This window comes from Scyliorhinus torazame, chromosome 3 (assembly GCF_047496885.1).
Source record: "Scyliorhinus torazame isolate Kashiwa2021f chromosome 3, sScyTor2.1, whole genome shotgun sequence".
Classification (NCBI taxonomy): Eukaryota; Metazoa; Chordata; class Chondrichthyes; order Carcharhiniformes; family Scyliorhinidae; genus Scyliorhinus; species Scyliorhinus torazame.
The window spans coordinates 376824087-376848802 of NC_092709.1; the positions used below are offsets into that span (position 1 = coordinate 376824087).

The window sequence follows — 24716 nt, forward strand, 5'->3', positions numbered from 1 at the left end:
ACCTACCTGAACACTGGCCCCTCCTTCGAAGTCAAATCTGTGCTCCTGACCTCTATACTCTCATTCTCCCATACCCTAAAACTACAATCCAGGTTCCCATGCCCCTGCTGCATTAGTTTAAACCCCCCCCCAAAGAGCACTAACAAATCTCCCCCCCAGGATATTTGTGCCCCTTAGGTTCAGATGTAGACCATCCTGTCTGTAGAGGTCCCACCTTCCCCAGAAAGAGCCCCAGTTATCCAGAAATCTGAATCCCTCCCGCCTGCACCATCCCTGTAGCCACGTGTTTAAATGCTCTCTCTCCCTATTCCTCATCTCACTATCACGTGGCACGGGCAACAACCCAGAGATAACAACTCTGTTTGTTCTAGTTCTGAGCTTCCATCCTAGCTCCCTGAATGCCTGCCTGACATCCTTGTCCCCTTTCCTACCTATGTCGTTAGTGCCAATGTGGACCACGACTTGGAGCTGCTCCCCCTCCCCCTTAAGGACCCGGAAAACACGATCCGAGACTTCACGTACCCTTGCACCTGGGAGGCAACATACCAAACGCGAGTCTCTCTCGCTCCCACAAAATCTCCTAGCTGTGCCCCTGACTATCGAGTCCCCCATTACTAATGCTCTGCTCCTCTCCCCCCTTCCCTTCTGAGCAACAGGGACAGACTCCGTGCCAGAGGCCCGTACCCCATGGCTTACCCCTGGTAAGTCGTCCCCTCCACAAGTATCCAAAGCGGTATACTTGTTACTCAGGGGAACGACCGCAGGGGATCCCTGCACTGACTGCTTTTTCCCAGTCCCTCTTACAGTTACCCACCTATCTCCAATCTTTGGTGTAACTAATTCCCTGAAGCTGCTATCTATGACCCCCTCTGCCTCCCGAATGATCCAAAGTTCTTCCAACTCCAGCTCCAGTTCCCTAACTCGGTCTTGGAGGAGCTGGAGATGGCTGCACTTCCTGCAGGTAAAATCAGCAGGGACACTAACGGCATCCCTCACCTCAAACATCCTGCAGGAGGAACATTGCACTCCCTTCCCTGCCATCCCTCTAACTTTCTACCAAGATCTGGCTAATCAGTAAATTAAAAAAAAAGAAAAAATAATAATATAATATGGTACTTACCTCACACCAATGGGTTTTATTATTAGGTTAGAGGAGGAGGGTGGGTGGGAGACACTACACGTGTAGTGTCTCGGGTTTCCTCTCCACCAGAATTTATTGATTGGGGGGGGGGGGCCTTCCCAGAAGTCCGCGGGTCGAAAAAAATAAAACAGAAAAGAAGTGCTTTAGTGTTTTTAAAGGAGAAACTTACCTCCCAGAAATCACTTGCGCACCGCTCCTGCCGAAATCCAATGCATTTTAAGATATCCAACACTTACTCCTTCATTATGCTGACATACCCTAGAGTAGTCACACACATCCCTAACATCAACATCCATCATGTCCCTCTCCTTGGTGAATACCGATGCAAAGTATGCATTAAAGATCTCACCCACTTCCTCTGACTCCACGCATAACTTCCCTCCTTTGTCCTTGAGTGGGCCTACTCTTTCCCTAATTACCCTCTTGCTCCTTATATATGGCTGCACGGTAGCACAGTGGTTAGCACTGTCGCTTCACAGCCCCAGGGTCCCAGGTTCGATTCCGGCTTGGGTCACTGTCTGTGTGGAGTCTGCACATCCTCCCCGTGTCTGCGTGGGTTTCCTCCGGGTGCTCCGGTTTCCTCCCACAAGTCCCGAAAGACGTGCTGTTAGGTGAATTGGACATTCTGAATTCTCCCTCCGTGTACCCGAACAGGCGCCGGAGTGTGGCGACTAGGGGCTTTTCACAGTAACTTCATTGCAGTGTTAATGTAAGCCTTCTTGTGACAATAAAGAATATTATTATGTATAAAAGGCGTTGGGATTTTCCTTGACCCTGCTTGCCAATTACATTTCATGGCCTCTTTTAGCCGCCTTAACTCGTTTGAGTTTGTTCTTACTTTCCCGATATTCATAGAATCATAGAATTTACAGTGCAGAAGGAGTCCATTTGGCCCATCCAGTCTACACTGTCATGGGAGAGTACCTTTAAGAAATGGATCTTTAAGAAATGGGTGTTTATCAGTGATGTCAGAGTGTGGGTGGAGCTGGGCTGTCTGTCAGCTTTTTACTTTTGTTTTAGGCTGTTTGCTACAGGGTGTGTTTTAGCTTCGTTTTCAGAGCTGGATAGCTGCAGTCACAGCCAGAAGGTATATTAGAGTCTCTCTCTCTGTAATCTAAAGACTGTAAATCGATCCTTTGGTGATTTAAAACTAATAACTGCTCTCAGTAGTGACTTTAACCTGATGTGCTTCTGTTTAAAGGTTTTGTTTTTAAGTCTTATGGATGTTAAAAGGAAAGCTTAAAGTATTACTTAGTGTTGTAGTCTTTGGGGGTTGTTTTTGAATTAATGGTTGCTACAGTAACTTCATTTGAAGCCTACTTGTGACAATAAACGATTTCCATTTCATTAAGATGTTCACTGTATGTTTTAAAAAGGTTAATTTGAGTTCATAGAATAAACATTGTTTTGCTTTAAAAAATACTTTTCCATTTCTGCAGGACCACACCTGTAGAGTGGGCCGTGTGCTCCCCGTACCACAATCTAGTGAAAGTTGTGGGTCAGGTGAACTCCATATACTCTTTGAGGTTCTCTAAACCCGGACCCATAACAACACCGACCCCGGAAAGACCGCACTACGTAAGCCCACACCTCCACCCTATCCACGTAAGCTCACCTAACCTTTGGACAATAAGGGCAATCTGAGGGAGGGAGTTCCAGGATGTTGCCCCAGCGACAGTGAAGGAAAGGCCGATATATTCCCCAGTCAGGGTGGTGAGTGACTTGGAGGGGACCCTCCAGGTGGTGGGGTTCCCAGGTATCTGCTGCTCTTGTCCTTCTAGATGGTAATGGTCGTGGGTTTGGAAGGTGCTGTCTAAGGAACCTTGGTGAGTTACTGCAAAACATCTTGCAGCTGGCCACACAAGGGCCCGGCAATGACCATCTCCCACAAGAGAGGATCTAACCATCGCCCCGTGACATTCAACGGCATTACCATCGCTGAATCCCCCACAATCAACATCCTGGAGGTTACCATTGATCAGAAACTGAACTGGACCCAGCCACATTAATACTGTGGCTACCAGGGCAGGTCAAAGGCTCGGAATCCTACGGTGAGTAACTCACCACCTGACCCCCTCCCCAAAGCCTGTCCACCATCTACAAGGCACCAGTCAGGAGTGTGATGGAATACTCTCCACTTGCCTGGATGAGCACAGCTCCAACAACACTCAAGAAGCTCGACACCATCCAGGACAAAGCAGCCCCGCTTGATTGCTCCCCTTCCACAAACATTCAATCCCTCCACCACCGACACAGTGGCAGCCGTGTGTACCGTCTACAAGATGCACTGCAGTAACTCACCAAGGTTCCTTCGACAGCACCTTCCAAACCTACGACCTCTACCATCTAGAAGGACAAGAGCAGCAAATACCTGGGAACCCCACCAGCTGGAGGTTCCCCTCCAAGTCACTCACCGCCCTGACTTGGAAATACATCGCCATTCTTTCACTGTCGCTGGGGCAACATCCTGGAACTCCGTCCCTAACAGCACAGTGGGTGTACCTACACCTCAGGGACTGCAGCGATTCAAGACGGCAGCTCACCCCCACCTTCGGAAGGGTAATTAGGGATGGATAATAAATGCTGATCTAACCAGCGAAGCACACATCCTGCAAATGAATTTTTAAAAAGGTGAGTGATATACATGATCACTGGGTCAAAATCCTGGAGGTCTCGCTAACAGAAGTGCTGACGAGTGGTTGTAACAGTGACTGCAGTGATTCCAGCCAGCTGGCCTTGTTCATAACACCCAAAATCCACAAATCAATAATCCAAAAATAAATTGAGGTAGCTCAGCTTTTCTGTGCCATTTCAGCTTTCATTTTTAATTGGTGAATATGAGCACTCCACGTACCTGTTCTCTGCTAATTCCCTTTGCCCCTGGGCTGCTGCACCTTCCCAGACTGCCGTTAGGTGTCGTACCGCAACTACTGATCACCATGAGCTGTTTCTCCGCCCTATCGGCTCTGTCCAAAAGCTCCTCAATAAACTGCTGCAGGCGAACTTTTGCATTGGCTTCTCGTGCTGCAGTCTCTTGTAAGAACTGATCGATCTGTGAGACCTCCCTGCAAAAACATCAACAGCGCCAAACCAGAAAATATCAAATCACAAAGCTCGTTTAAAAAGTTCCAACAATCAGCAGAGCAAACCTGCCGGTGACAAACAGAGCTTTTCTGTACATTAAATTGATGCACCTAACAATGATCAGAGATTGTTAGATAGTCTATTAAAATAAAATCAGAAAATGCTGAAAGGACTCAGAGATCAGGCATCGTCCCTGGAGAGAAACAGTTAAGGTTTGAGCCAGTCTGACTCTTGTTCAGAGCTGGAGAGCAAGGTGAAATGTGATGAATTGCACAGCTAGAGAGGGAGGTGAAGGAGGATGGATTGCACAGCTGGAGAGGGAGGTGAAGGAGGATGGATTGCACAGCTGGAGAGGGAGATGAAGGAGGATGGATTGCACAGCTGGAGAGGGAGATGAAGGAGGATGGATTGCACAGCTGGAGAGGGAGGTGAAGGAGGATGGATTGCACAGCTGGAGAGGGAGATGAAGGAGGATGGATTGCACAGCTGGAGAGGGAGGTGAAGGAGGATGGATTGCACAGCTGGAGAGGGAGATGAAGGAGGATGGATTGCACAGCTGGAGAGGGAGGTGAAGGAGGATGGATTGCTCAGCTGGAGAGGGAGATGAAGGAGGATGGATTGCACAGCTGGAGAGGGAGGTAAAGAAGGAGGATGGATTGCACAGCTGGAGAGGGAGATGAAGGAGGATGGATTGCACAGCTGGAGAGGGAGGTAAAGAAGGATCAGACTAGAAGGTCAGGGATTGGTGGCGGCTCAGGAGAGATTTGGCAAAGATGCCATGGACACAAGACAATGGGAGCAATAAAGACTAAAGAAGGTGCTGATAGCAGCAACAAGGTATGATAATGGGTGGGTCGGTGCAGACTCGATGGGCCGAATGGCCTCTTTCTGCACTGTATGTTCTATGTAAATTATGTATAACAGAACGTGCCGATCACAGAACAAAGTCAGCACTCTGTGAAAGATGAGAAAATATCAGCCATGATTGAATGGCGGAGTAGATTCGATGGGCCGAGTGGCCTAATTCTGCTCCGATGTCTTATGGAAAGCAAAACAAAGTTACAGATGACCTTACGGGGAGGGGGTGGAGAAAAACTATAAAAATGAAGGCAGGGGCTTGTGGTCTGAAATGATTGAATGTTCTGTGCAAAGGGCTGGAAAGTGCCGACTGGAAAACAAGGCGATCATAGAATCATAGAATTTACAGTGCAGAAGGAGGCCATTCGGCCCATCGAGTCTGCACCGGCTCTTGGAAAGAGCACCCTACCAAGGTCAACACCTCCACCCTATCCCCATAACCCAGCAACCCCACCCAACACTAAGGGCAATTTTGGACACGAAGGGCAATTTATCACGGCCCATCCACCTAACCTGCACATCTTTGGACTCTGGGAGCAAACCGGAGCACCCGGAGGAAACCCACGCACACACGGGGAGGACGTGCAGACTCCACACAGACAGTGACCCAAGCCGGAATCGAACCTGGAACCCTGGAGCTGTGAAGCAATTGTGCTATCCACAATGCTACCGTGCTGCCCTGTTCACCCAGGTCGCGTTGGGCTTGACTGGAACCCTGCAGCAGACTGCGGATGGAAATGTGGGCAGGGGAGCAGGGTTACGAGTACAGGGAAGATCAGGTCATGTTTTTGCAGTCTGAGCCAAGGCGTTCCGCAAAGCGGGAAGCCAGTCTGCGTTTAGTTTCCCCAGTGTCGAGGAGACTGAGAGCGAGCTGCAAAAACAGGAAATGGAATTGAAGGAAGTGCAAATGAAACACGGCCTCACCTGAAAGGAATGATTGCAACCCTGAATGGTGAGAGGAGGGAGGGGCAGGTGCTCCTTGTGCGATTACATGGCAAGGTGCCATGGGGAGGGAATTTGGTGTTGGGGCTGATGGGAGAGTGGATCAGGTAGAATGCAGACCGGGCTCACTGTCCTTTTGGAATAAAGAAGGGAGACGGAACGCAGGAAACGACAGGCCAGTTAGACTAACTACTGTCATCGGGATGTTAGCAGCCATTGTTAAAGGTGTTATCGCAGGGCACTTGGGATAAATCAAGGCAATCGGGCAGAGTCAACATGGTTTCGTGAAAGGGAAATCTTGTTTAACCAATTTACTGGAGTTCTTTGAAGGAGTACTGTACTGAGATTTCCTGACGGCATTTAATAACGTGCCACATCAAAGGTTATTGTGGAAAGTAAAAGCTCATGGTGTAGGAGTAACATATCCGCCTGGATTAAACCATAGAATCCCTACAGTGCAGAAGGAGGCCATCAGGCCCATCGCATCTGCATTGACCTCCCGAAAGAGCATCCTACCCAGACCCATTCCACTCATAACACCACCTCACCTGCACATGTCTGGACACCCAGGGGTGATTTATGAATGAAATGAAATGAAAATCGCTTATTGTCACAAGCAGGCTTGAATGAAGTTACTGTGAAAAGCCCCTAGTCGCCACGTTCCGGCGCCTGTTCAGGGAGGCTGGTACGGGAATTGAACCGTGCTGCTGGCCTGCCTTGGTCTGCTTTCAAAGCCAGCGATTTAGCCCTGTGCTAAACAGCCCCAGCTGTTCATATCATATCCAATCCACCTAACCTGCACGTCTTTCAACTGTGGGAGGAAAGTAGACATGTGGAGAGGGTGCAAACAGAGTCACCCAAGGCCGGAATTGGGCCTGGGTCCCTGCTGCTGTGAGATAGCAGTGCTAACCATTGTGCTGCCCCGCGAGGCAGCAGTGCTAACCACTGTGCCGCCCCGTGAAGCAGCAGTGCTAACCATTGTGCTGCCCCGCGAGGCAGCAGTGCTAACCACTGTGCCGACCCCGTGAAGCAGCAGTGCTAATCACTGCGCCGCCCTGTGAGGCCGCAGTGCTAACCACTGTGCCGCCCTGTGAGGCAGCAGTGCTAACTACTGTGCCGCCCCGTGAGGCAGCAGTGCTAACCACTGTGCTGCCCTGTGAAGCAGCAGTGCTAACCACTGTGCTGCCCAGTGAGGCAGCAGTGCTAACCACTGTGCCGCCCCGTGAGGCAGCAGTGCTAACAACTGTGCTGCCCCGTGAAGCAGCAGTGCTAACCACTGTGCTGCCCCCTTGAGGCAGCAGTGCTAACCACTGTGCTGTCCCCTTGAGGCAGCAGTGCTAACCACTGTGCTGTCCCGTGAAGCAGCAGTGCTAACCACTGTGCCGTCCCGTGAGGCAACAGTGCTAACCACTGTGTCACCCCATGAAGCAGCAGTGCTAACCACTGTGCCGTCCCGTGAGGCAGCAGTGCTAACCACTGTGTCACCCCACGAGGCAGCAGTGCCAACCACTGTGCCGTCCCGTGAGTCAACAGTGCTAACCACTGTGCCGTCCCATGAGGCAGCAGTGCTAACCACTGTGCTGACCCATGAGGCAGCTGTGCCAACCACTGTGCTGTCCCGTGAGGCAGCAGTGCTAACCACTGTGCCGCCCCATGAAGCAGCAGTGCCAACCACTGTGCCGCCCCGTGAGGCAGCAGTGCTAACCACTGTGCCGCCCCGTGAGGCAGCAGTGCTAACCACTGTGCCGCCCCGTGAGGCAGCAGTGCTAACCACTGTGTCACCCCATGAAGCAGCAGTGCCAACCACTGTGCTGCCCCCTTGAGGCAGCAGTGCTAACCACTGTGTCACCCCATGAAGCAGCAGTGCCAACCACTGTGCCGCCCCGTGAGGCAGCAGTGCTAACCACTGTGCCGCCCCGTGAGGCAGCAGTGCCAACCACTGTGCCGCCCCGTGAGGCAGCAGTGCTAACCACTGTGTCACCCTGCCGCCCGACAATTGGCTAGCGAACGACAAACAGACATTTGTCATAAATGGGTCTTTTTCCAATTGACTGAATTTGACGACTGGGTAATGGCACAGAGCTCAGCGCTGGGGCCTCGGGACAGGATGTGGCACAGGGATCAGCGCTGGGGCCTCGGGACAGGATGTGGCACAGGGATCAGCGCTGGGGCCTCGGGACAGGATGTGGCACAGGGATCGGCGCTGGGGCCTCGGGACAGGATGTGGCACAGGGATCGGCGCTGGGGCCTCAATGACAGGATGTGGCACAGGGATCAGCGCTGGGGCCTCGGGACAGGATGTGGCACAGGGATCAGCGCTGGGGCCTCGGGACAGGATGTGGCACAGGGATCGGCGCTGGGGCCTCGGGACAGGATGTGGCACAGGGATCAGCGCTGGGGCCTCAATGACAGGATGTGGCACAGGGATCAGCGCTGGGGCCTCGGGACAGGATGTGGCACAGGGATCAGCGCTGGGGCCTCGGGACAGGATGTGGCACAGGGATCGGCGCTGGGGCCTCGGGACAGGATGTGGCACAGGGATCGGCGCTGGGGCCTCAGGACAGGATGTGGCACAGAGCTCAGCGCTGGGGCCTCGGGACAGGATGTGGCACAGGGATCAGCGCTGGGGCCTCGGGACAGGATGTGGCACAGGGATCAGCGCTGGGGCCTCGGGACAGGATGTGGCACAGGGATCGGCGCTGGGGCCTCGGGACAGGATGTGGCACAGGGATCGGCGCTGGGGCCTCAGGACAGGATGTGGCACAGGGATCGGCGCTGGGGCCTCAATGACAGGATGTGGCACAGGGATCGGCGCTGGGGCCTCAGGACAGGATGTGGCACAGGGATCGGCGCTGGGGCCTCAGGACAGGATGTGGCACAGGGATCGGCGCTGGGGCCTCAGGACAGGATGTGGCACAGGGATCGGCGCTGGGGCCTCCGGACAGGATGTGGCACAGGGATCAGCCCTGGGGCCTCAGGACAGGATGTGGCACAGGGATCGGCGCTGGGGCCTCAATGACAGGATGTGGCACAGGGATCGGCGCTGGGGCCTCAATGACAGGATGTGGCACAGGGATCGGCGCTGGGGCCTCAGGACAGGATGTGGCACAGGGATCGGCGCTGGGGCCTCAGGACAGGATGTGGCACAGGGATCGGCGCTGGGGCCTCCGGACAGGATGTGGCACAGGGATCAGCCCTGGGGCCTCAGGACAGGATGTGGCACAGGGATCGGCGCTGGGGCCTCGGGACAGGATGTGGCACAGGGATCGGCGCTGGGGCCTCAGGACAGGATGTGGCACAGGGATCGGCGCTGGGGCCTCAATGACAGGATGTGGCACAGGGATCGGCGCTGGGGCCTCAATGACAGGATGTGGCACAGGGATCAGCGCTGGGGCATCAATGACAGGATGTGGCACACGGATCGGCGCTGGGGCCTTGGGACAGGATGTGGCACAGGGATCGGCGCTGGGGCCTCGGGACAGGATGTGGCACAGGGATCAGCGGTGGGGCCACCGGACAGGATGTGGCACAGGGATCAGCGCTGGGGCCTCAATGACAGGATGTGGCACAGGGATCGGCGCTGGGGCATCAGGACAGGATGTGGCACAGGGATCGGCGCTGGGGCATCAATGACAGGATGTGGCACAGGGATCAGCGCTGGGGCCGCGGGACAGGATGTGGCACAGGGATCAGCGCTGGGGCCTCAGGACAGGATGTGGCACAGGGATCGGCGCTGGGGCCTCAATGACAGGATGTGGCACAGGGATCAGCGCTGGGGCCTCAGGACAGGATGTGGCACAGGGATCGGCGCTGGGGCCTCCGGACAGGATGTGGCACAGGGATCAGCGCTGGGGCCTCAGGACAGGATGTGGCACAGGGATCGGCGCTGGGGCCTCAATGACAGGATGTGGCACAGGGATCGGCGCTGGGGCCTCAATGACAGGATGTGGCACAGGGATCAGCGCTGGGGCCTCGGGACAGGATGTGGCACAGGGATCGGCGCTGGGGCCTCAATGACAGGACGTGGCACAGGGATCAGCGCTGGGGCCTCAATGACAGGATGTGGCACAGGGATCGGCGCTGGGGCATCAATGACAGGATGTGGCACAGGGATCGGCGCTGGGGCCTCAATGACAGGATGTGGCACAGGGATCGGCGCTGGGGCCTCAGGACAGGATGTGGCACAGGGATCGGCGCTGGGGCCTCAGGACAGGATGTGGCACAGGGATCGGCGCTGGGGCCTCACTGACAGGATGTGGCACAGGGATCAGTGCTGGGGCCTCACTGAGAGGATGTGGCACAGGGATCGGCGCTGGGGCCTCAATGACAGGATGTGGCACAGGGATCAGTGCTGGGGCCTCACTGAGAGGATGTGGCACAGGGATCGGCGCTGGGGCCTCAATGACAGGTTGTGGCACAGGGATCAGCGCTGGGGCATCAATGACAGGATGTGGCACAGGGATCGGCGCTGGGGCCTCAGGACAGGATGTGGCACAGGGATCGGCGCTGGGGCCTCAGGACAGGATGTGGCACAGGGATCGGCGCTGGGGCCTCAATGACAGGATGTGGCACAGGGATCGGCGCTGGGGCCTCAGGACAGGATGTGGCACAGGGATCGGCGCTGGGGCCTCAATGACAGGATGTGGCACAGGGATCAGCGCTGGGGCTTCAGGACAGGATGTGGCACAGGGATCGGCGCTGGGGCCTCAATGACAGGATGTGGCACAGGGATCAGCGCTGGGGCCTCAATGACAGGATGTGGCACAGGGATCAGCGCTGGGGCCTCGGGACAGGATGTTGCACAGGGATCGGCGCTGGGGCCTCAGGACAGGATGTGGCACAGGGATCAGCGCTGGGGCCTCAGGACAGGATGTGGCACAGGGATCGGCGCTGGGGCCTCGGGACAGGATGTGGCACAGCGATCGGCGCTGGGGCCTCACTGACAGGATGTGGCACAGGGATCGGCGCTGGGGCCTCAGGACAGGATGTGGCACAGGGATCGGCGCTGGGGCCTCACTGACAGGATGTGGCACAGGGATCGGCGCTGGGGCCTCAGGACAGGATGTGGCACAGGGATCAGCGCTGGGGTCTCAGGACAGGATGTGGCACAGGGATCAGCGCTGGGGCCTCAGGACAGGATGTGGCACAGGGATCGGCGCTGGGGCCGTGGGACAGGATGTGGCACAGGGATCAGCGCTGGGGCCTCAATGACAGGATGTGGCACAGGGATCGGCGCTGGGGCATCAGGACAGGATGTGGCACGGAGCTCAGCGCTGGGGCCTCACTGACAGGATGTGGCACAGGGATCGGCGCTGGGGCCTCAATGACAGGATGTGGCACAGGGATCGGCACTGGGGCATCAGGACAGGATGTGGCACAGGGATCGGCGCTGGGGCCTCAATGACAGGATGTGGCACAGGGATCAGCGCTGGGGCCTCAATGACAGGATGTGGCACAGGGATCAGCGCTGGGGCCTCACTGACAGGATGTGGCACAGGGATCAGCGCTGGGGCCTCAGGACAGGATGTGGCACAGGGATCGGCGCTGGGGCCTCAATGACAGGATGTGGCACAGGGATCAGCGCTGGGGCCTCAATGACAGGATGTGGCACAGGGATCGGCGCTGGGGCCTCCGGACAGGATGTGGCACAGGGATCGGCGCTGGGGCCTCAGGACAGGATGTGGCACAGGGATCAGCGCTGGGGCCTCAATGACAGGATGTGGCACAGGGATCGGCGCTGGGGCCTCACTGACAGGATGTGGCACAGGGATCGGCGCTGGGGCCTCCGGACAGGATGTGGCACAGGGATCAGCGCTGGGGCCTCAATGACAGGATGTGGCACAGGGATCGGCGCTGGGGCCTCAGGACAGGATGTGGCACAGGGATCAGCGCTGGGGCCTCAATGACAGGATGTGGCACAGGGATCGGCGCTGGGGCCTCAGGACAGGATGTGGCACAGGGATCGGCGCTGGGGCCTCCGGACAGGATGTGGCTCAGGGATCGGCGCTGGGGCCTCAATGACAGGATGTGGCACAGGGATCGGCGCTGGGGCCTCAATGACAGGATGTGGCACAGGGATCAGCGCTGGGGCCTCAGGACAGGATGTGGCACAGGGATCGGCACTGGGGCCTCAATGACAGGATGTGGCACAGGGATCGGCGCTGGGGCCTCGGGACAGGATGTGGCACAGGGATCGGCGCTGGGGCCTCAATGACAGGACGTGGCACAGGGATCGGCGCTGGGGCCTCAATGACAGGACGTGGCACAGGGATCAGCGCTGGGGCCTCAATGACAGGATGTGGCACAGGGATCGGCGCTGGGGCATCAATGACAGGATGTGGCACAGGGATCAGCGCTGGGGCCTCAATGACAGGACGTGGCACAGGGATCAGCGCTGGGGCCTCAATGACAGGACGTGGCACAGGGATCAGCGCTGGGGCCTCACTGACAGGATGTGGCACAGGGATCGGCGCTGGGGCCTCAGGACAGGATGTGGCACAGGGATCAGCGCTGGGGCCTCAATGACAGGATGTGGCACAGGGATCAGTGCTGGGGCCTCACTGAGAGGATGTGGCACAGGGATCGGCGCTGGGGCCTCAATGACAGGATGTGGCACAGGGATCGGCGCTGGGGCCTCAATGACAGGATGTGGCACAGGGATCAGCGCTGGGGCTTCAGGACAGGATGTGGCACAGGGATCAGCGCTGGGGCCTCAATGACAGGATGTGGCACAGGGATCAGCGCTGGGGCCTCAATGACAGGATGTGGCACAGGGATCGGCGCTGGGGCCTCAGGACAGGATGTGGCACAGGGATCGGCGCTGGGGCCTCCGGACAGGATGTGGCACAGGGATCGGCGCTGGGGCCTCAGGACAGGATGTGGCACAGGGATCAGCGCTGGGGCCTCAATGACAGGATGTGGCACAGGGATCAGCGCTGGGGCCTCAATGACAGGATGTGGCACAGGGATCGGCGCTGGGGCCTCAGGACAGGATGTGGCACAGGGATCAGCGCTGGGGCCTCAATGACAGGATGTGGCACAGGGATCGGAGCTGGGGCCTCAATGACAGGATGTGGCACAGGGATCGGCGCTGGGGCCTCAATGACAGGATGTGGCACAGGGATCGGCGCTGGGGCCTCAATGACAGGATGTGGCACAGGGATCAGCGCTGGGGCTTCAGGACAGGATGTGGCACAGGGATCAGCGCTGGGGCCTCAATGACAGGATGTGGCACAGGGATCGGCGCTGGGGCCTCAATGACAGGATGTGGCACAGGGATCGGCGCTGGGGCCTCAATGACAGGATGTGGCACAGGGATCAGCGCTGGGGCCTCAATGACAGGATGTGGCACAGGGATCAGCGCTGGGGCCTCAATGACAGGATGTGGCACAGGGATCAGCGCTGGGGCCTCAATGACAGGATGTGGCACAGGGATCAGCGCTGGGGCCTCAATGACAGGATGTGGCACAGGGATCAGCGCTGGGGCCTCGGGACAGGATGTGGCACAGGGATCGGCGCTGGGGCCTCCGGACAGGATGTGGCACAGGGATCAGCGCTGGGGTCTCAATGACAGGATGTGGCACAGGGATCAGCGCTGGGGCCTCAATGACAGGATGTGGCATAGGGATCAGCGCTGGGGCCTCAATGACAGGATGTGGCACAGGGATCGGCGCTGGGGCCTCGGGACAGGATGTGGTACAGGGATCAGCGCTGGGGCCTCAATGACAGGATGTGGCACAGGGATCGGCGCTGGGGCCTCAATGACAGGATGTGGCACAGGGATCGGCGCTGGGGCCTCGGGACAGGATGTGGCACAGGGATCGGCGCTGGGGCCTCAGGACAGGATGTGGCACAGGGATCGGCGCTGGGGCCTCAGGACAGGATGTGGCACAGGGATCGGCGCTGGGGCCTCACTGACAGGATGTGGCACAGGGATCAGCGCTGGGGCCTCAATGACAGGATGTGGCACAGGGATCAGCGCTGGGGCCTCAATGACAGGATGTGGCACAGGGATCAGCGCTGGGGCCTCAATGACAGGATGTGGCACAGGGATCAGCGCTGGGGCCTCAATGACAGGATGTGGCACAGGGATCAGCGCTGGGGCCTCGGGACAGGATGTGGCACAGGGATCGGCGCTGGGGCCTCCGGACAGGATGTGGCACAGGGATCAGCGCTGGGGTCTCAATGACAGGATGTGGCACAGGGATCAGCGCTGGGGCCTCAATGACAGGATGTGGCATAGGGATCAGCGCTGGGGCCTCAATGACAGGATGTGGCACAGGGATCGGCGCTGGGGCCTCGGGACAGGATGTGGTACAGGGATCAGCGCTGGGGCCTCAATGACAGGATGTGGCACAGGGATCGGCGCTGGGGCCTCAATGACAGGATGTGGCACAGGGATCGGCGCTGGGGCCTCGGGACAGGATGTGGCACAGGGATCGGCGCTGGGGCCTCAGGACAGGATGTGGCACAGGGATCGGCGCTGGGGCCTCAGGACAGGATGTGGCACAGGGATCGGCGCTGGGGCCTCACTGACAGGATGTGGCACAGGGATCAGCGCTGGGGCCTCGGGACAGGATGTGGTACAGGGATCGGCGCTGGGGCCTCAATGACAGGATGTGGCACAGGGATCGGCGCTGGGGCCTCAACTTCTTCCTATTTATATAAATGACTTAGATGAAGGGACTGAAGGTCTAGTTATTAAATTTGCGGACAACACGAAGGTTGGTAGGAAAGTAAGTTGTGGCGAGGACACAAAGCGGCTGCAAAGGAACATGGATCGGTTAATCTGGCTTAGCTGTCGGAGACAGACTGTGATGACAGACAGCTGCTTCAGTGACTATATGCCAGCGTCCAGTGGCGTCCCTGGCACGGATAGAGGATTGGCTGACTGGCAGAAGGCAGAGAGTGGGGATAAAGGGGTCTTTTTCAGGATGGCAGCCGGTGACTAGTGGTGTGCCTCAGGGGTCTGTGCTGGGACCACAACTTTTCACAATATACATTAATGATCTGGAAGAAGGTACTGAAGGCTCTGTTGCTAAGTTTGCAGATGATACAAAGATCTGTAGACGGACAGGTAGGATTGAGGAAGCAAGGGGGCTGCAGAAGGACTTGGACAGGCTCGGAGAGTGGGCAATGAAGTGGCAGATGAAATACTGTCATGAGAATGTCGCTTTAAGAAATGTTTGGCTGCTCATGTTACTGCAATGATGTCAGAGTGTGGCTGGAGCTGAGCTCTGGCTCTGTTTTTTACTTTGAGAAAAGCTCGGGTGTGTCTGTGTCTTTTTGGTTTAGTTTTTCAGTGTTGGAGCTGAAGCCAGGCAGAGCGGGTGTACTGTTGATCTCTCTGCCATGAAAAGACTGTCTCTTGATCATTTGGTGAATTCAGAATTATAAATGTTTCAGTCGTGACTTTAACTTGATGTGCTTCTGTTAAAGAAGTCGTTTTTAAGTTGTATGGATGTTAAAAGGAAAGCTTAAAGGATTACTTAGTGTTGTATTCTTTGGGGTTATATTTGAATTGATGGTTGCTAAGATGTTCACTGTATGTTTTAAAAAGGTTAACTTGAGTTCATAGAATAAACATTGTTTTGCTTTAAAAAATACTTTTCCATTTCTGCTGTACCACACCTGTAGAGTGGGCCGTGTGCTCCCCATACCACAATCTAGTAAAAGTTGTGGGTCAGGTGAACTCCATGATACACTTTGGGGTTCTCTAAACCCTGGCCCATATTAATACAATGTGGAAACGTGTGAGGTTATCCACTTTGGACGGAGGAATTTAGGCATAGACTATTTTCTAAATGGGGAGATGCTTAGGAAATCAGAAGCACAAAGGGGCTTGGGAGTCCTTGTTCACGATTCTCTTAAGGTTAATGTGCAGGTTCAGTCGGCAGTTCGGAAGGCAAATGCAATGTTAGCATTCATGTCGAGATGGCTGGAATACAAGACCAGGGATGTACTTCTGAGGCTGTATAAGGCTCTGGTCAGACCCCATTGGGGGTACTGTGAGCAGTTTTGGGCCCCGTATCTAAGGAACAATGTTCTGGTCTTGGAAAGGGTCCAGAGGAGGTTCACAAGAATGATCCCTGGAATGAAGAACTTGTCGTATGAGGAACGGTTGAGGACTCTGGGTCTGTACTCGTTGGAGTTTAGAAGGATGAGGGGGGATCTTATTGAAACGTACAAGATACTGCGAGGCCTGGATAGAGTGGACGTGGAGAGGATGTTTCCACTTGTAGGAAATACTAGAACCAGAGGAGACCATCTCAGACTAAAGGGACGATCCTTTAAAACAGAGATGAGGAGGAGTTTTTTCAGCCAGAGGGTGGTGAATCTGTGAAACTCTTTGCCGCAGAAGGCTGTGGAGGCCAATTCACTGAGTGTCTTTAAGACAGAGATAGACAGGTTCCTGATTAATAAGGGGATCAGGGGTTATGGGGAGAAGGCAGGAGAATGGGGATGAGAAAAATATCAGCCATGATTGAATGGCGGAGCAGACTCGATGGGCCGAGTGGCCTAATTCTGCTCCGATGTCTTATGGTCCCACAGGGATCTGTGCTGGGTCCCCTATTATTTGTCATTTATATAAACGAGAGATGACTGTGGGGGGTGGATCAGTAAGTTTGCAGATGACACAAAGATTCGCCGGGTGGGTAACAGTGAGGGTGAGTGTCCCGGGTTACAGGAAGATACAGACGGGAGGGTCAAATGGGCGGATAAGTGGCCGATGGAATTTAAGCCTGAAAGGTGTGAGGTGATACACTTTGGAAGGAGCAGTTTGATGAGGAAATATTCAATGAATGGCACCACACTGGGAAGTTCCCAGGACCAAAGGGACCGTGGTGTGTTTGTAAATAGATCTCTGAAGGCAGGAGGGGAGGTTCATAGGGGGGTGAAAAAGACATATGGGGCACTCGCTTTTATCAATCGTGGCATAGATTACAAAAGCAGGGAGGTCATGTTGGAGTTGTATAGAACTTTGGTGAGGCCACAGCGGGAGTATTGTGTGCAGTTCTGGTCGCCACATTATAGGAAGGATGTGATTGGACTGTGTCTCCGTGCCCACTTCTTTGGGAAAGAATCCTACCCCCCGTTCCACTTATCCTTTCATGTGCCCCCAACATTCTGCCTCCAAGTGGACCCCCCCCCCCCCCCCCGGCCGGGACAATTACTTGCCCTTAATCTTTTCATTGAGAACAGTCATAGAACAATACAGCACAGCACAGGCCCTTCGGCCCACAATGTTGTGCCGGCCATTCACACTAATCTAAGATCAACCTAACCTCCACCCCTTCAACTCACTGCTGTCCATGTGCCTGTCCAAGAGTCGCTTAAATGTCCCGAATGACTCTGACTCCACCACCTCTGCTGGCAGTGATTCCACACACCCACCACTCTCTGTGTAAAGAACCTCTGACATCTCCCTATACCTTCCTCCAATCACCTTAAAATTATGTCCCCTCGTGACAGCCATTTCCGCCCTGGGGAAAAGTCTCTGGCTATCCACTCTATCCATGCCTCTCATCGCCTTGTACACCTCTATCGAGTCACCTCTCTGCCTTCTTCGCTCCAGTGAGAAAAGCCCAAGCTCCCTCAACCTTTCTTCATAAGACATGCCCTGCAGTCCAGGCAGCATTCTGGTAAATCTCCTCTGTACCTTCTCCAAAGCATCCACATCCTTCCTACAATGAGGCGACCAGAACTGGACACAATATTCCAAGTGTGGTCTAAGTAGGGTTTTGTAAAGCTGCAGCAAAACCTCGAGGCTCTTAAACTCAATCCCCCTGTTAATGAAAGCCACACACCATACGCCTTCTTAACAACCCTATCAACCTGGGTGGCAACTTTGAGGGATCTATATACGTGGACCCCAAGATCCCTCTGTTCCTCCACACTTCCGAGAATCCTTCCTTTAACCCTGTATTCAGCATTCAAATTCGACCTTCCAAAATGAATCACTTCACATTTATCCAGGTTGAACCCCATCTGCCACTTCTCAGCCCAGCTCTGCATCCTGTCAATGTCCTGTTGTAACCTGTAACAGCGCTCAACACTATCTACAACTCCCCCAACCTTTGTGTCATCGGCAAACTTACTAACCCACCCTTCCACTTCCTCATCCAAGTCATTTATAAAAGCCACAAAGAGCAGAGGTCCCAGAACAGATCCTTGTGGGACACCACTGGTCACCGACCTCCAGGCGGAATACTTTCCATCCACTACCACTCGCTATCTTCTTTCGGCCAGCCAATTCTGTATCCAGACAGCCAACTTTCCCTGTACTTCATGCCCCTTGACTTTCTCAGTGAGCCTACCATGGGGAACCTTATCAAACGCCTCACTGAAATCCATATACACCACATCCACTGCCCGACCTTCATCAATGTATCTCGTCACATCCTCAAAGAATTCAATGAGGCTTGTGAATGAAATGAAAAATGAAATGAAATGAAATGAAAATCGCTTATTGTCACAAGTAGCCTTCAAATAAAGTTACTGTGAAAAGCCCCTAGTCACCACATTCCGGCGCCTGTTCGGGGAGGCTGGTACGGGAATTGAACCGTGCTGCTGGCCTGCCTTGGTCTGCGTTCAAAGCCAGCGATTTAGTCCTGTGCTAAATCAGCATGACCTGCCCCTCAAAGTCATACTGACTATCTTTAATCAAACTATGTTTTTCTAAATAATCATAAATCCTGTCTCTCAGAATCCTTTCCAATATTTTGCACACCAGGGACGTAAGACTGACGGGTCTGTAATTCCCAGGAATTTCCCTATTCCCTTTCTTGAACAGGCGAACAACATTCGCCTCCCTCCAATCGTCCGGTACTACTCCAGTGAAGTGAGGACGCAAAGATCATCGCCAACTGCGCAGCAATCTCCTCCCTCACTTCCCGTAGTAACCTTGGGGATATCCCGTCAGGCCCAGGGGACTTATCTATCCTGAGGCTTTTCAACATTTCCAGCACATCCTCCTTCTTAATATCGACCTGTTTGAGTTTATTAACCTGGTTCATGCTGTTGCCATGAGCAACAAGGTCTCTCTCTCTAGTGAATACTGAAGCAAAGGGGCCATTCATTTAGGGCCTCCCCCATCTCCTCAGACTCTCGGCACAAGTTCCCTCCACTATCCCTGATCGGCCCGACTCTCACTCTGATCATCCTCTTATTTCTCACATAAGTGTAGAACGCATTGGGGTTTTCCCTAATCCTTCCCGCCAGGGCTTTTCATGCCCCCTTCTAGCTCTCCTCAATCCATTTTTGAGTTCCTTCCTGTCTACCTTGTAACCCTCTATAGCCGAGTCAGATCCTTGCTTCCTCAACCTCATGTAAGCTTCCTTCGTCCTGAGATCACTACTCTGCTTGTCCTGCTCTTTAGCTTCCAACACAACTCCCTAAAATCACTTTATGTCGTTGGTACCAATGTGCACAACGATTTCTGGTTGCTCCCCCTCCCCCTTAAGAATCCTGTAGACTCGATCCGAGACATCCCTGACCCTGGCACCTGAGAGGCAACATACCTTCCAGGAGTCTCGTTCGCGACCATAGAATCTGCTATCCATCATCAGTCATCTTCACCAACTGCACCCTTCCCATCAGCGACAACGGGGGCACAGCCCGCCTCCTGAAATCCCCCGTCATCTGTTCCACCAACTCAGCCAGATTCTGCTTGTGCAGCTGCTCCCACCTCCGTGCCACCTGGATACCCAAATACCGAATGCTCACCCCCACCACTCTAAATGGCAACTCCCCCAATGTCTTCTCCTGTCCCCTCGCACTTGGAATGTTGAGTCCAATTCTGGTCGCCACACTACCAGAAGGACGTGGAGGCTTTGGAAAGGGTGCAGAGGAGGTTTACCAGGATGTTGCCTGGTCTGGAGGGTGTTAGCTATAGAACATAGAACATAGAACGATACAGCGCAGTACAGGCCCTTCGGCCCTCGATGTTGCACCGAAACAAAAGCCATCCAACCTACACTATGCCATTATCATCCATATGTTTATCCAATAAACTTTTAAATGCCCTCAATGTCGGCGAGTTCACTACTGTAGCAGGTAGGGCATTCCACGGCCTCACTACTCTTTGCGTAAAGAACCTACCTCTGACCGCTGTCCTATATCTAATACCCCTCAGTTTAAAGTTATGTCCCCTCGTGCCAGCCATTTCCATCCGCGGGAGAAGGCTCTCACTGTCCACCCTATCCAACCCCCTGATCATTTTGTATGCCTCTATTAAGTCTCCTCTTAACCTTCTTCTCTCCAACGAAAACAACCTCAAGACCATCAGCCTTTCCTCATAAGATTTTCCCTCCATACCAGGCAACATCCTGGTAAATCTCCTCTGCACCCGTTCCAAAGCCTCCACGTCCTTCCTATAATGCGGTGACCAGAACTGTACGCAATACTCCAAATGCGGCCGTACCAGAGTTCTGTACAGCTGCAACATGACCTCCTGACTCCGGAACTCAATCCCTCTACCAATAAAGGCCAACACTCCATAGGCCTTCTTCACAACCCTATCAACCTGGGTGGCAACTTTCAGGGATCTATGTACATGGACACCTAGATCCCTCTGCTCATCCACACTTTCAAGAACTTTACCATTAGCCAAATATTCCGCATTCCTGTTATTCCTTCCAAAGTGAATCACCTCACACTTCTCTACATTAAACTCCATTTGCCACCTCTCAGCCCAGCTCTGCAGCTTATCTATATCCCTCTGTAACCTGCTACATCCTTCCACACTATCGACAACACCACCGACTTTAGTATCGTCTGCAAATTTACTCACCCACCCTTCTGCGCCTTCCTCTAGGTCATTGATAAAAATGACAAACAGCAACGGCCCCAGAACAGATCCTTGTGGTACTCCACTTGTGACTGAACTCCATTCTGAACATTTCCCATCAACCACCACCCTCTGTCTTCTTTCAGCTAGCCAATTTCTGATCCACATCTCTAAATCACCCTCAATCCCCAGCCTCCGTATTTTCTGCAATAGCCTACCGTGGGGAACCTTATCAAACGCTTTGCTGAAATCCATATACACCACATCAACTGCTCTACCCTCGTCTACCTGTTCAGTCACCTTCTCAAAGAACATGTGGAGAGATGTGGAATAGACTCGGACTGTTTTCATTTGAAAGACGGGGGTTGAGGGGTGACCTGATAGAGGTCTACAAGATTATGAGGAGCATGGATAGAGAGGATGGGCAGGCACGCTTTCTTAGGGTGGAGGAGTCAGTCACCAGGGGCATAGGTTTAACGTCCGTGGGGCAAAGTTTAGAGGAGATGTGCGAGGCAGGTATTTTACACAGAGGGTTGGTGAGTGCCTGGAACTCGTTGCCAGAGGTGGTTGTGGAAGCAGATACATTAATAGCGTTCAAAAGGCATCTTGACAAATACATGGACAGGATGGGTATAGAGGGATACGGCACAAGAAGTGCTGAGGCCAAGGTTGGTATTATGATTGGTACAGGCTCATGAACCCTCGGACTGGAAAAGAAGCGTTCTTCTTAAACCCCTGTAGCTCAATTGTGCTGTTAGAACAAAGAACAATACAGCACAGGAACAGGCCCTTCGGCCCTCCAAGCCTGCGCCAATCACGTGTCCTATCCAGACCAACCGCCTGTATCCTATACCCCGTCTGTTCATGTGCCTATCCAGATAAGTCTTAAAGGCCACTAACGTACCTGCCACAACCACCTCACTTATAGAATCAGGGAATTTACAGCGCAGAAGCAGGCTATTTGGCCCATTGAGTCTGCACCGGCCCTTGGAAAGAGCACCCTAACTAAGCCACCCCCCCACCCCATCCCAGTAACCCCACCCAACCCAACCTTATTGGACACTAAGGGCAATTTACTCGATGCCCCGTCCGATGAAGGCAAGCATGCCGTATGCTTTCTTTACCACCATTTCCACCTGTGCTGCCACTTTTAAGGATCTGTGGACCTGCACACCTAGATCTCTCTGTGTCTCTATGCTCCTGATGGTTCTGCCATTTATTTTATAGCATCACCTCGCATTTGTCCAATTTAATTCCATCTGCCATTTCTCTGCCCAATTTTGCAGCCTATCTATATCCTGCTGTATTCTCTGACAATCTTCATCACTATCCACAACTCCTGCAATCTTAGTATCATCCGCAAACTTGCTAATCAGACCCGCTACGTTTTCCTCCAAGTCATTTAGACATATTACAAAGAGCAGAGATCCCAGAACTGATCCCTGCAGAACACCACTAGTTACAGACCTCCATTCGGAAAAACGCCCTTCCACTGCTACCCTCTGTCTTCTGTGGCCAAGCCAGTTCTGGATCCATCCAGCTAGTTCACCCCTGACCCCGTGTGACCTAATCTTTTGCACCAGCCTGCCACGAGGGAATTTATCAAATGCTTTACTAAAGTCCATGTGGACAACATCCACAGCCCTTCCCTCGTACAAAACCATGCTGTCTGTCACAAATAAGACCATTCACTTCCAAATGTGCATAGATCCTATCTCTGAGAATCTTTTCCAACAATTTCATTATCACTGACCTGAAGCTCACTGGCCTATAATTACCCAGATTATCCTTGCAACCCTTCTTAAATAACGGGACAACATTGGCTATCCTCCAATCCTCTGAGATCTCACCTTTGGCCAATGAGGACACAAAGATTTCTGTTAGAGGCCCAGCGATTTCATCTCTTGTTTCCCTTAGTAATCTGGGATTGATGCCATCTGGCCCTGGGGATTTGTCTACCGTAATGCTTTTTAACACACCAAGCACTTCCTCCCTCGTAATACTCGGTTTGCACTGAGTGCTGAATTGGTTTGCACTGAGTGCTGAATTTGGTGTATTTGAGTGCTATAGTGAGAGTTTGGTGACTGAGGGAGTATAAGGGGACACTTCTATCTAAAGTCCAGTCTTTCTTTTATTTACTTAATTAACTTAAAAGTTGCTGTTTGGTTTTGAAGAAGGTAAATTTTCAATCAGTTTTAAACAAAGGTTCTACTTGTAGGTACTTGCAGCTGGAGCTTGTTAATTAGTTAATTGGATTGGGCCAGTTTTCAGAGACTAGATTCACAGTATAAAAGTGATCCACCTACAATGCAGACTTTGTTTCCACTGAGTGCTGAATTTGGTGCATTTGAGTGCCACAGTGAGAGTTTGGTGACTGAGGGAGTGCTGAATTTGGTGCATTTGAGTGCCACAGTGAGAGTTTGGTGACTGAGGGAGTGCTGAATTTGGTGCATTTGAGTGCCACAGTGAGAGTTTGGTGACTGAGGGAGTGCTGAATTTGGTGCATTTGAGTGCCACAGTGAGAGTTTGGTGACTGAGGGAGTGCTGAATTTGGTGCATTTGAGTGCCACAGTGAGAGTTTGGTGACCGAGGGAGTGCTGAATTTGGTGCATTTGAGTGCCACAGTGAGAGTTTGGTGACTGAGGGAGTACTGAATTTGGTGCATTTGAGTGCTATAGTGAGAGTTTGGTGACCGAGGGAGTGCTGAATTTGGTGCATTTGAGTGCCACAGTGAGAGTTTGGTGACTGAGGGAGTACTGAATTTGGTGCATTTGAGTGCCATAGTGAGAGTTTGGTGACCGAGGGAGCTCGGTGAGGAGGGAGTAAGGCGCTCCTTTCATTTCATTTCCCACATTTCCGCAAAGAGCGAGAAGGGAGCCAGGAGTTTACAGAGAGTGCAGCTGACTGGGAGCAGAGTCGGAGGGCGAAGGTTTAGTTGTTCCACAGGGCAGTTATATTCTGTAAGGTAAGAGGGGATGGAGGCTAGGCCAGTTACATGCTCCTCCTGTAGGATGTGGGTGGTGAGGGATACCACCGGTATCCCCGCTGACTATACCTGCGGGAAGTGCACCCAACTTCAGCTCCTCAAAGACCGTGTTAGGGAACTGGAGCTGAAGCTGGATGAACTTCGGATCATCCGGGAGGCAGAGGGGGTGATAGAGAAGAGTTACAGGGAGGTAACCACACCCAAGGTACAGGACAAGAGTAGCTGGGTTACAGTCAGGGGAAAGAAAACAAACAGGCAGACAGTGCAGGGATCCCTCGTGGCCGTTTCCCTTCAAAACAAGTATACCGTTTTGGATGCTGTTGGGGGGGATGACCTACCGGGGGAAGGCCCTAGCGGCCAGGTCTCTGGCACGGAGTCTGGCTCTGGGGCTCAGAAGGGAAAGGGGGAGAATAGAAAAGCAATAGTTGTAGGAGATTCAATGGTTAGGGGAATAGATAGGAGATTCTGTGGTCGCGAGCAAGACTCCTGGAAGGTATGTTGCCTCCCGGGTGCCAGGGTCAGGGATGTCTCGGATCGTGTCTTCAGGATCCTTAAGGGGGAGGGGGAGCAGCCAGAAGTCGTGGTGCACATTGGTACCAACGACATAGGTAGGAAAAGGGGTGTGGAGGTAATAAATGAGTTTAGGGAGTTAGGCTGGAAGTTAAAAGCCAGGACAGACAGAGTTGTCATCTCTGGTTTGTTGCCGGTGCCACGTGATAGCGAGGCGAGGAATAGGGAGAGAGTGCAGTTGAACACGTGGCTGCAGGAATGGTGTAGGAGGGAGGGCTTCAGGTATTTGGATAATTGGAGCGCATTCTGGGGAAGGTGGGACCTGTACAAGCAGGACGGGTTGCATCTGAACCAGAGGGGCACCAATATCCTGGGAGGGAGGTTTTCTAGTACTCTTTGGGAGGGTT

At 53.6% G+C, this 24716-nt stretch overlaps 1 protein-coding gene across 2 annotated transcripts in view; it reads right to left on the bottom strand.

Annotated features, from left to right (window-relative positions):
* Positions 1 to 24716, bottom strand: part of fbxo41 (F-box protein 41) — a 491913-nt gene that overhangs the window by 357881 nt on the left and 109316 nt on the right. For both annotated transcript variants that reach the window (XM_072497820.1, XM_072497821.1), the window contains exon 3: positions 3996 to 4206. In XM_072497820.1, the coding sequence (XP_072353921.1) occupies positions 3996 to 4206 (211 nt within the window). The remainder of the gene's footprint in view (positions 1 to 3995; positions 4207 to 24716) is intronic.